At 39.8% G+C, this 12,620-nt stretch overlaps 2 protein-coding genes across 2 annotated transcripts in view; both read left to right on the forward strand.

Annotated features, from left to right (window-relative positions):
• ALLC (allantoicase) overlaps positions 1–2,322 on the forward strand; it is a 42,043-nt gene extending 39,721 nt beyond the window's left edge. The window contains exons 10-11 of the mRNA XM_037813156.1: positions 1,014–1,138; positions 2,116–2,322. Of these exons, the coding sequence (XP_037669084.1) occupies positions 1,014–1,138; positions 2,116–2,322 (332 nt within the window). The remainder of the gene's footprint in view (positions 1–1,013; positions 1,139–2,115) is intronic.
• Positions 2,323–3,788: 1,466 nt separating this feature from the next.
• Positions 3,789–12,620, forward strand: part of DCDC2C (doublecortin domain containing 2C) — a 143,027-nt gene continuing 134,195 nt past the window's right edge. The window contains exon 1 of the mRNA XM_037812796.1: positions 3,789–4,075. Within this exon, the coding sequence (XP_037668724.1) occupies positions 3,789–4,075 (287 nt within the window). The remainder of the gene's footprint in view (positions 4,076–12,620) is intronic.

Below are 12,620 nucleotides of genomic sequence, written 5' to 3' on the forward strand. Positions count from 1 at the left end.
CTTCCTCTTGATCTTCCCTGGATGCTGTACAGTGTTCTTCTGGACTCCAGAGTTTCAAAACAGTTGATTCAGACAGTTCCTGCCTGTTTAATAATTGTTCTGGTGAAGGGACTGATTCCTGTAGCGTCCTACTCTGCCATCTTCCCACAATTCCCATACTGTATTTTTTTTTGTAAAGAAACAGAAATATTAGTTCTAATGGCTTCTTCATGCATTTTTTGGATTTTCATGCATATTGCTGGGAGTGTGCTCATCCTGTCTTGGAGACTATTTTAAGAGACAAATCACAAAATGGGACATGAGGGCAATGTGCTTCCTCTTTTTCTAGGGTTCTTGATTAGCAATCCTCACCTGTTGATCTTAAAGTCTTGAGAAACCCCTATAGGGGTTCTCCTTATAAAGAATGTGGGGACCCTTTACCTGAGTTCCTCAAACCTTATATCGCATATCACTTCTATTAAATTCCAAAGAGAGGAGAGATACTCAACACCTTATATGCTTTGGGAGAATACTTAGAAATCCTTTAATACATTGCCTTTGATTTGTGCTAAGTGCTGGTTAACTTAGCTCAACATTTCTTTTTTTTATTGCTACATTACAAAATATGATGCCAGACAGAAAATATTTTCAGCTTCTTAATAATTTCAGATGAGCCTTACTGCAGTTTGCGAGTCATTAAATCTGTAATCTAGGAAGTTTTTCAAATATATTCAATTTTCAAAGTAAGAATACTCTTCATTCAAACTCAAATGTCCCAGCCCATTAACATATATTAGGCCATTTCTGATTCTTCTGAAAAGCAGACTATCATGTTTCAGGAGGAAATCCAATTCCATCATAAACGGGTGTGATCCTTCCTTCACATATTTCATACCTTTGCTTAGAAAGGATGATACTTTGCTCATTGCTGGGTTTTGATCTGATTTAAAAATAAAAAAGGCTAGAGTCTATAAGCCAAACTGTCCTGAGTACAAATGACATAGAGAAAGTAATTCTTTATTTTGTTCCAATAGGCAATTCTCCTGACAACTGCAAACTTGATGGTTGTATCCTGACAACTCAGGAGGAGGAAGACATGATTAAGGAAAAGTGGAATCTTCCAGCTCATAAGTGGAAACCGCTGCTTCCGGTCACAAAGGTTAGTGTGGTATAGGAAGTTATGCAGGTTGGCCCTCAATCAGTACTATTTCACTCAAATTAATGTTTGATGGGTTATAACACAACTCCAAATCTTCAGCTTGCTTTAACGGAAAAATGAACACGTTTTTAAAAAGATTATAGTGCATTTATATCATAAGATGACAGGTTCTATTTTTTTTTCACACATTTGAATTTCTAACAATCAAATTTTGTTTTAAACACCATCATATGCCAAGAGTACCTGTATAGAAAAGTGTTTCTCCATTATATTCAACTTTTTAGAAGGGGCAACTCAGCATATTAAAGCTATAATGCATATACACCTGTGACAGATATTCTGAGATGGTACAGAAATATCTTCTTTGAATAAGTAGGGAAGTGATCATTTGCAGTTCAGGGTGGAGGATGAGGCCTGATCTAAGTTAATGATAGATAATGACTTCTGGGAGACACCAAGATGTCCTCTTCTATTTTTTTTTCTCATCAGTTTGTCTAATTAATCAGTTATTAAAAACAATAAGCATCACAGGGATCTGCATATTCATGTCAGAATTATTTGGGCTTCCTTTCTCCACTAGCAGATCTCTCTGGTAAGCCAAACAATCATATAATAACATTTATTTTTTAAAACATTTTTTTATTATGAAATATAAAATATATATAGAAAAGTGATAAATATCAAAATACAGTTTAACAGGTAGTTGTAGAGCAAATTTCGAAGTATAGTATGGGTTACAGTTCCACAATTTCAGGTGTGTCCTTCTGGCTGTTCCAATATGCTAGAAACCAAAAAGAAATACCTATAAAATGATTCAGCAGTCATAATCATTTGTTAAATCCTAACTTCTCTAATAACATTTATTTTTAAAGCCCCTTAATATAAATCCAAGCCAATGGGTTGCATTTGTGAATCAGTTATTTGGGCCATGCACACCATGTAATAACAAAAGACCTCTGTATCTGCCTTTCTTGCAGCTATCCCCAAACCAAAGTCACTTGTTCGACAGCCTAACACTGGAGCTCCAAGATGTCATCACCCATGCCAGGTTCACCATCGCCCCAGATGGGGGAGTGAGCCGCCTTCGGCTCAAGGGCTTCCCCAGCTCCATCTGCCTCCTGCGGCCAAGAGAAAAGCCCATGATGAGATTCTCAGTTAAACCCGGGTTTAAAGCAAACCTTTAAACACACACAAAATCATCGTCTTGGTTAAATATTAATAAATACTCAGTAACCTTCTTCTGAATTGCTTTGAACACCTGAATCTTAAGAAGTTTCTAGCAATTAACCTTTTTAAGATCAATATAATTCCTGATGATTTAATAAAGTGATCATTCACAACTTGATGTCTGTATTTAATGTTGCTATGAAGCATCTGATAGTTTCAAAATTGGCTGTGACAATGAATGGTAGGAGAGCTCTACCTTTCCTTTATCTTACCACTACAAAATAGTGATGTTTTCTAATATCAATATTCTGTACCTTTTGTATGTAGATTCAACAAATAACAGCGTTTAATGTTTTTAAATGTTCTTTAAGTCCATCAAAACCACTAGGGAAATGTATTTCTGGAATCATTCATTGTCCTAGTTCAAGACAAGGGCCCATTTTTGACCATAATAGGAATGAATTTCCCAAGGTCATACATCCCCTTGAATGGCTCTTCCCCCAAATGAAGACGCATTCTGAATTTTAAACCTTTTAGATACCATGAGCTAGCTGCTACTAGCAATCTCATCTTCTCATTCGGTGGACATTTCCTCCTTTGGTGGAAAATGGACAAGTTACCCACTCCAAGCCAGGAATCCTAGAAGATTTTTGGGCTGAAGAGATCAAATATTCTCTAGTGAACAAGTAAAGAACAGGGGCACAGGGAAGTCAAGCACTTTCCCCAGGTAGGAAACTGACACAGTGTTGATTCTGAAGGTGGTCCTGATCCCCTTCCCCAACTCTTCCCACAGGAGTCCGCAGCCACAGGGGGCGCTACCTGTGGAAGGTGCTGCGTGGGGGCACACGGTGGCGCTCCTCCACCCTCTTATTTCTGGTCTGCCCCCCCCCCCCAATAGTCTACTGTTTCCATTTCATACGCTTCTGCAGGAGCTTCCACCCTGAGCTCTGTCGCCTCCCCTAGCTCTGCGCCCCCCTCCCCAAGCACCTGGCCCCAGTTCCCAGCCAACCTCTCTCCTAGGCAGGCCTGGCCGAGGGCAGGGGTCACAATTGCCCGGTGGCCACGTCAGCCCACGCGGCCCGGGGGAGCGGCCAGGAGCGGCCTCAATCCTGGCGACTCCCCCGAGCCCCTGGCGGCGGTGGCATCGCAGGCAGCCGGGCTGCGCCTCGCCGGCTCCCGCGGAGATTGCAGTCCAGCCGCCAGGCGCTTACTCCCGCCGGCCCCGGCATGTGCCGGTGACCCGACGGCAGCAGGGTCTCGGCCGGGTGTCGCCCTCGCCCGACTCTCGGGGCTCAGAGACGAGGGGGAGAAACTGAATCCCAGACCCATCAACCGCAAAGAGACCCCTCCTGCACCCCACTTTTGGTCGGCATCTGGCCTGACGGCCGGGCGGTGGGGGCGGCGGGAGGAAGGGCCCGGGGGTCAATGCCGAGGAGCGAGTGGAACGTCGCCCGCCGTCCTCGCGCCCCTGTCCAGTGCCGTCATGGGCACCCACGGGCCCTACACTCTGATAGACACCACCCCCGCCAAGACGATCCTGGTGTACCGCAACGGGGACCAGTTTTACGTGGGCAAGAAGTTTGTCTGCAACCGGCGGCGGATGGCGTCCTTCGAAGTCTTCTTGAACCAGCTGAACGAGGAGATCGAGGTGCCCTTCGGCGTGCGGCGGCTCTACACGCCCACGCAGGGGCACCAGGTCCAGGAGCTGGACGGTCTGCAGCAAGGGGGCAAATACGTGGCCGCCGGCAGAGAGCGGTTCAAGAAGCTAGAGTAAGTGGCTGGGGCGCCGCTGTGGGAGATATATTCCACGTGGAACCGGTTGCCCTTTTGTGCACTTCTTCTGCGCTGAACATTCCCGTGTCTTAGCACCAGTAACCCCTAAAGGCATTTCCTTGATCTTTTTTTTTTTTTTTGTCTTATCGATATAACTCTTTGAGGGCACGGACCATAGTTTTTTGCAAACCCTGCAAATTTGCAACCCGTGCATCCAGCATAGCATCAGGGAACATGAATGCGGAACGAATAAACGCAGAGGTCTCTAACTGGGTGCTTTCTCTTTGCTAAGAGAATTTGCATTTATCTCCCAAGGGGCCGCCTCTCCAGGCCCCTCCCCCTGGCTGGCTGTCTCCCCTCATCCTTGTGCATAGGTTTATTCAAAAAGTATTGAGTACTTTCCAGGTGCAAGGCACGTCCTAGACTCTTGGGAGGGATACATCCACGAACAAAACAGACACAAATCTCTATCCTTGGGAGCGTACACTCTTACGAGGAGGCACAAGCAGTCCACAATCAATATAATATGCAAATTTTACAGACTGTTAGAAAAGAGATAGGGAAAAGGGCGTGGGAAGACGGTTGCAATTTAAAATAGACTGACCAGAGGAGACCTGTTTGAAAAGGTGGCTTTTGAAAGAAGATTTGAAGGCAGAGTTAGCCATGCAAAGGAAAACTGGGGAAAGAACTTTGGAAGGCAAGAATCGGCAAGTGCTCTAGGTGGGGTATTCTGGGGTACCTGGACCCTTCTTTCTCCTGTTAAAGCACTTGAGAGTGTAATTGGTCCATTTCACAGCTGTTTCTCCCTGTAGACTATGACCCTACAGAGGACAGGTGCCTTGTCTGCTGTTTCCTTATTTCTGGCACATAAAACCTTGCTGGCCTGCTGTAGAGGCTCTGTGAATGCTGGCCCGTGAGTAAAGAAATCTCTTCCTTTGTGTCAGCTTAGATCAAGACAGCAGCTTGTGAGGAATGTCCTGGGGAACTACTGGTGTATAAATGCCAAGGCCACTGTGGAAAACTCTAATGAAAATTGATTGGTCATATTCAGGCTGTCAGTTGTACTGAAGGATGACCGCTCAAAATGTCAATTTAACTGTTTTGTGAAGTCGCGGCCTGGGATTGCAATCCCTTTGAGATCTTATTGCATATATAGTCAGACAACAGTGTTATGTTTATACTCTTACTTTTCTTCCCAAGAGTACCTCAATTTCCTTATAATTTTCCTAAGCTTTCTTAGTAACTGTTGATATAAACATTTCTTTGCACTCCTAATTTCAATCTTGCAGTTCTTTGACGAATGCCTCTTGTGCACTTCTTTGTGTAGGGCAACCTTGGGGTGCTGCAGAGGCTTTACAGAACATGTTTTTGGGAGATAAGAGAAATGAATAAATAACTACAAATAACAGAAGCTTAGATATAATTCTTTCTAGTTCCAGGGCTTTGGAAAAGCCTTCCTTTACAAAATGGAAGAGGCCAAAATTTTTAATTTCTTAATCCTCCATGCATTACTGACCTATGTCATTACTACCTATTTTTGTTGTCAACCTTTAAAAGACATTACCTTTCTTTATGTTGTTGCTAACTCCGTTTCTTTTATTGTGAAATATATCATATACGCAGAAAAATGTATACATTTCTATGTCCATTTTAAATAGTAATAATGCAAATCTCAGTATAAACCACAACCCAAATTAGGAAAAAACATCACCAATACTATAAAATCTTGCTCTTCTACCTCTCTTCCTTTGCCCATAGGTAACCACTATTTTGATTTTTGTACTATTCATCCTGTTGTGATAATCTATTCCTAAAGGATAGATTATTTAATGTTTTACATTTGAGAACTTTACATAAATTTAATTATATTGTGTATATTTTGGTTAGGTGCTTTTTTCATTCAATATTATGTTTGGGGGATACAGCCATGTTGATAGCATGTGGCCGTAAGTCATTCATTTTTATCATATATTATTTCATTGATGAATATACCAGAGTTTATTTATCCAACCTGCCATTGGATAATCTGGATCACTTTTAGTTTTATACTAAAATGAACAATGCCACTATAAACATTCTATCACCTGCTGCACATGGGTAGGAATTTTTCTAGGAGGCTGTCTTAGTTTTCTATTGCTGCATAACAAATTCTCCTAAACTTATTGGCTTAGAACAATATTCATTATCTCATAGTTTCTGTGGTCAGGAATTGGAGAGCAGCTTAACTTGGTGGTTCTGGTTCAGAGTCTCACATTCAAGATGCTGGCTGCAGTTGATGCTTCCATGTTCATGCACATGATTGTGGCAGGAAGATTTGGTTCCTTGTCATATGAGCCTCTACAGGATGACTTGGCATCTGGCTTCCCCCAGAATGAGTCATTCAAGAGGGAGCAAGGCTGAAGCCACAATGTCTGTTGTTACTGCATGTTCTCTTTTATGCTGTCTTTCCATCTGCCCAGTTGCCTTTGTGTGCTGGACATTCTATTTTAAAAATTATTTTGTAGAAATAGTTTGAGGCCTAGAATGATCTCTTCTGCCAAAGAGAAATTTTGTGTGCTTCTGCTGGGTACCTGTATCACCAGCAATTCGTGGTCACCTTAGTCCAGTTTCAAAGCATGAGATAATTTGTGCTGCCCAGATGGCCTGAAGCTAGTATGCACCTCTTCGGAAGGTGCAGCCCACAGGGGCACCAGGACACAATGAGGAATAGTTCGTGAGGAATTCCATTGCTGGTGAGCCCTACTAGCCACAAAGTGTTGTCAAAACCGTGGTTTAACTTCTCAGTTATCTCTTCCAAATCAGCAATAACCCTTGGTCAAAAGTGGCCCCAAGATAAATACTAAATGGAAAATACGGTAGGATGAGGGGATGATTTGGGTGTTCTTTTTTACTTTTATTTTTTATTCTTATTCTGATTCTTTCTGGTGTAGTGAAGGTGTTCACGGGTGGATTGGGGTGATGAATGCACAACTATATGATGGTACTATGAACAGTTGATCGTACACCATGGATGATTGTATGGTATGTGAATATATCTCAATAAAACTGAATTAAAAAAAAAGTGGCCCCAAGCTCATATCTTTGGATTTCCTTTCTTTCCTGAATCTTGGCCTGGTAGTTCTTACTATCTTGTTAGATGTCTAATATTTCAGAAGGTTTTTTTTCTTTTTTTCTTAATTTTGCCAGTTTTATTAGTTGTCTTTACCTAGTCCATTGTCACTAGACATGGAAGCCCCCTCTCTCTTGTTCTTCAAATATGTTTTTGTTATATGTAGAATTCTATGATGACAGTTTCTTTCAGTCAAGGAAAGATATTTTCCATTGTCTTCTGGCTTAGAGGTTGCTGATGAGGAGTCAGCAATCATCATTAATTTCTTCAAAAGTAATCTTTTACCCTTTCTGGCTATAAAAAACTACTCTCTTTAAAGTACTGTAGTTTAACTGTTATATGTATAAGTGTGGATTTGTTGAATTTTTTTGGATTACTGATGTGGTAACTTTCACTGGTTTTGGCAAATTATCAGCCATTATCTCTAGTGCATCTGTCTTATTCTTTTTCCCTTCACTTTTTGGATCTTAGTAGATGTAGGTTAGCCTATCACATTCACATTAACCTTCATGATTCCTCCTCTTTTTCATATTTTTTTTTTCATTCTCTTATCTTTATACTACATTCCAGATACTTTCTTCAAATAGATCTTCTGGTTAATTTATCTGTTCTGTGTAATATGCTTTTGAACCCATTCATTGCGTTTTATTTATTTATTTTTTAAATTTAATTGTATGGAGATTGTTCACATACCATACAATCATCCAAAGATCCAAAGTGCACAACCAATTGCCTATGGTAGCATCATACAGCTGTGCATCTATCACCACAATTAATTTTTTTTTTACAATTTTTTAGAACATTTTCATCACTCCAGAAAAGAAATAAAGAAAAAAAAGTCAAATCCGCCCATACTCCTAACCACCCCCCCTCCTTTATTGACTCATAGTATTGGTATAGTACATTTGTTGCTGTTGATGAAAGAATGTTAAAATACTACTAACTGTAGTATATGTTTGCAATAGGTAAATTTTTCCCCTATATACCCCTCTATTATTAACTTCTAGTTATAGTGTCATACATTTGTTCTAGTTCATGAAAGAGATTTCTTATATTTGCACAGTTAATCATGGACATTGTCCACAAGATTCACTGTTTTATACATTTCCATATTTTAACCTCTAACTTTCCTTCTGGTGACATACCTGACTCTAAGCTTCCCTTTTCTACCACATTCATACACCATTCAGCACTGTTAGTTATTCTTCCAATAATGTGCTACCATCACGTCTGGCCATTTCCAAACACTTAAGTTCAACCTGCATAAACATTCTGCTCATAATAAGCACCTGCTCCCCATTCTTTAGCTTCATTCTATATCCTGGTAACTTATATTTCATGTCTATGACTTTACATATTACAATTATTTCATCTTAGTGAGAACATGCAATATTTGTCCATATGTGTCTGACTTATTTCACTCAATATAGTGCCCTCAAGGTTTCTTCATCAACCCGTTTTTTTTTTTTCTTAGATGGTTTTGTTCACCCACCATACATTCCATCCTAAGCAAACAATCTATGGTTCCCTGTATAATCATGTATTTATGCATTCACCACCATCACCACTATCTATATAAGGACATCTCCATTTCTTCCACAAAGGAGGAGGAAGAGTCAAAGAAGGAAGAGACAAAAGAAAAAGAAAAAGAAAGAAAGAAAAGAACATGACAATTAGGAAGCAACAAAAGGAAAGATAGAATTAAATTAAAGTAGAATAAAAGAGTCAGACAACATCACCAATGCCAAGAAGCCCCATAACCCTCCCTTATGTCCCCCTCTTATAGGGATTTAGCTTTGGCATTTTGCCTTTGTTACATTAAAAGAAGCATAATACAATGTCTCTGTTAACTATAGTCTCTAGTTTGCATTGATTGTATTTTTTCCCCAATACCACCCTATTTTTAACACACTGCAAGGTTGACATTTATTTGTTTTCCTTCGTGTAAAAATATATCACAATTGTGAGCACTCTAGGTTTTACCGAGTTATACAGTCTCAGTCTTTATCTTTCCTCTTTCCTTCTGGTGTCTCACATGCTCCTAACCTTCCTCTTTCAATTATACTCACAGTCATCTTTGTTCAATTGTACTTACATTGTTGTGCTAACATCACCCAAAATTGTGATCCAAACCTCTCACTCCTGTCTTTTCCTATCTGTCTGTAGTGCTCCCTTTAGTATTTCCTGTAGAGCAGGTATCTTGTTCACAAACTCTCTCATTGTCTGTCAGAGACTGTTTTATACTCTCCCTCATATTTGAAGGACAGTTTTGCCAAACATAGGATTCTTTGTTGGCAGTTTTCTCTTTCAGTGTCTTAAATATATCACACCACTTCCTTCTTGCCTCCTTGGCTTCTACTGAGAAATCTGCACATGGTCTTATCAAGCTTCCTTTGTACGTAATGGATCACTTTTCTCTTGCTGCTTTCAGGATTCTCTCTTTTATTTGATGTTTGATAATCTGATTATTAAGTGTCTTGGCATAGGTCTATTCAGATCTATTCTGTTTGGGGTACGCTGCGCTTCTTGGATCTGTAATTTTATGTCTTTCATAAGAGATGGAAATTTTCATTGATTATTTCCTCTATTATTGTTTCTACCCCTTTTCCCTTCTCCTTCTGGGACACCCATAACACGTACATTCATGCGCTTCATGTTGTCATTCAGTTCCCTGAGATGTTGCTCATATTTTTCCATTCTTTTCCCTATCTATTCGTTTGTGTGTAGGATTTCAGGTGTCTTGTTCCCCAATTCCTGAGTGTTTTCTTCTGCCTCTTGAGATCTGCTGTTGTATGTCTCCATTGTGTCTTTCATCTCTTGTGTTGTGCCTTTCATTTTCATAGATTCTGCCAGTTGTTTTTTCAAACTTTTGATTTCCTCCTTATGTTCACCCAATGTTTTCTTTATATCCTTTATCTCTTTTGCCATATCTTCCCTGAACTCATTGATTTGGTTTTTGATTTGATTTAGCATATTTCTTTGAAAATTTTTAATTGATTGTTTCATTAAAGTGAAACAATATCTCAACTGTATCTTAATTGAGATGTAAGTTTTTTCCTTTGACTGAGCCATATTTTTGTTTTTCCTAGTGTAGTTTGTAGTTTTCTGTTGTCTAGGTATCTAGTTTCCTTGGTTACCCCAATCAGATTTTCCCAGACCAGAATCCGTTCAGATCTCAGAATGGGGTTATATTCAGTGTCAAGTTTCCCTAAGGGTGTGTGTTAGAAGATTGACAGACTTTCCTATAAGGTCTCTAGCTGTTGTGCTTTTCCTAACCTGCCCAGCAGGTGGTGCTTCTCAGCCTGTTGCTCCTGATTGGCTTAAGGAGGTGTGGCCCCTTTAGTTTCTGTTTTGGCTGTTTTCCCCTGGGCCCTGGGGTCTGAGTTTTGAAGGGAAGATGGGTAGTAGGGCTGGGCCCCACCTCCTTCCTCTTAGGGAATATATACCCCCTAGGGAGTTATCTTCTGCATTTGAATAGCTCTTTTGTCTCTCTGAGTCTGTTACCTCCACCCCTGTCTGGGTCAGAGCAAAAATGGCTGAGGCTATCTCCACTGAGCCACTTAAGTTGAGAGAGAGAAAAAGGGAAAGAAAGCCACCTTTCATAGCCAGTCTATGCTCCCCAGTTTTGCACATTGGCCAGAGATAGTACCTGGTCTTCTGGGCTCCCTTTCCCGGGACACAGGAGTTTTCTGGCTCTTTAAAGTAAGTTGTCACTAAAAGCCTCTGTTTGCTTGTTAAGGATTTGTCTGTTTGTAGCTTGTATTCAGCAGTCCACATTTGTTAATTAAAACCCAAGTTGGAGCTGTGCTGAGCTATATTCGCTCATTTGGGAACTGCTGGTTTCTCCCACAGTGAGGTTTTGCAGCTCAGCCTGCCATGGTGCAGGGGGGTGGGAGGTAGTGGGGATGGGGGGTGGGAGGGCCTCTCAGCATGGTTCTGCAGTTTTTACTTACAGATTTTATGCTGCAATCTCAGCCATTCCACCCAATCCAGGTTGGTGTGCAATGTGTAGACAGTCATAGTTGTCCCCCAGCAGTTATTCCAGATTATTTACTAGTTCTTCCTGGTTATTAGTGGCTCCATGGAAATAACTAAATTCCACTCTTCTCTATGCCCATCCTCACTGAGTTTTGAATTCCAATTAGTTAAATTTTCATTTCTATAAGTTTTATTTGACATAGATATTACCAAATCTATGTTTTTCTTTAAGGTTACTTGGTCCTGCATGTAATTGCAAACTTGCCTTTTTATGAAATATAGTCCTTCTATAATCTGGTTTTATAGTCCTTGTATTTGAGGCCTGTTTCTACTTTCTGTTCTTTTGGTTGCTTTTTTCTCATAGTACTTATTTCCTTGTAATTTTAGTTATTTTTTGACTGTGAACTACTCATTGTTTTATGGGATTTTATTGCAGAAATTCTTTGTGGGCTGAGATAAAGTGAGTTTCTCTAAAGAGCATTTGCATTTTCTTTTTCCATATGCCTGGGAATACTACCAACCCAAGGCTACTCTCAATTAGCAGCTTGAATATTCTTGGACCACCCAGATAGGGTAAATTTTGTGTGAGAGCTGGCTTGTGGTACCACATTCTTAATGCATTTGCAAAGATGCAAATTTAGCAACCTATTGTGCAGTTCTCTACGGATAATTATGTCACAGACATCACAGTTGATAAGAGGTAGAGTTTAGATTAATGCCATAATATTGTAGATTTAAATTCATTACTGTGATAATTCTGCTATGTATCAGAATTCACTGACAGGAATATATTTTTTTGAAGATATGTGATTTAATGATTTTTTCTGAGTTAGTAGAATGTTACAGCATATCCAGAACTTCTGATTTCTTACCTGAATTCAGTACTCAGAGTTGCTTTACAACCACAAAATATGTTTCTACAGGAATCAACTTTGAAATCCTTTTCAATACATGTGTGATGAAAAGCACTTAATTTTTTTCCTGCTGAAATCTCCTTATAAACTCAGCTTATATTTTATATATTAGCAAATGAGGAAGAAAAAATTTGTAATAAATCCACCATTATGCCCAGAACATGCTTGCTCGATGTCATCCTTTTCCCTTCTCATGAGTCTAGATATTTTCTAATAGACTTTGTTGTATCTCTAATTTTGTAGAGTTTTTCATGGTTTACTTAAAACATTTTGGATATGGCAAAAATATTGAGAAAAACTTTGACATGTTTCCATTTCCAGCTTAATGTTTTATTATTATTTTCCGTAAGGAAGGAAATGTGATCCAGCCCACTGAGCAAGGAGGGGTAATGGGATTTTGATGTGGTTGATAGCATTGGTTATTTTGCATTATCCATATGCCTTCATTGCTAAAAAAAATAGATGGATAACATTTACATGTGAGGTTCAACGTAGAGAGGCATTTGTATTTCATTTTCTTCACTGCTTTTTACGTCAATGA

This window comes from Choloepus didactylus, chromosome 20, assembly GCF_015220235.1.
Source record: "Choloepus didactylus isolate mChoDid1 chromosome 20, mChoDid1.pri, whole genome shotgun sequence".
NCBI lineage: Eukaryota > Metazoa > Chordata > Mammalia > Pilosa > Megalonychidae > Choloepus > Choloepus didactylus.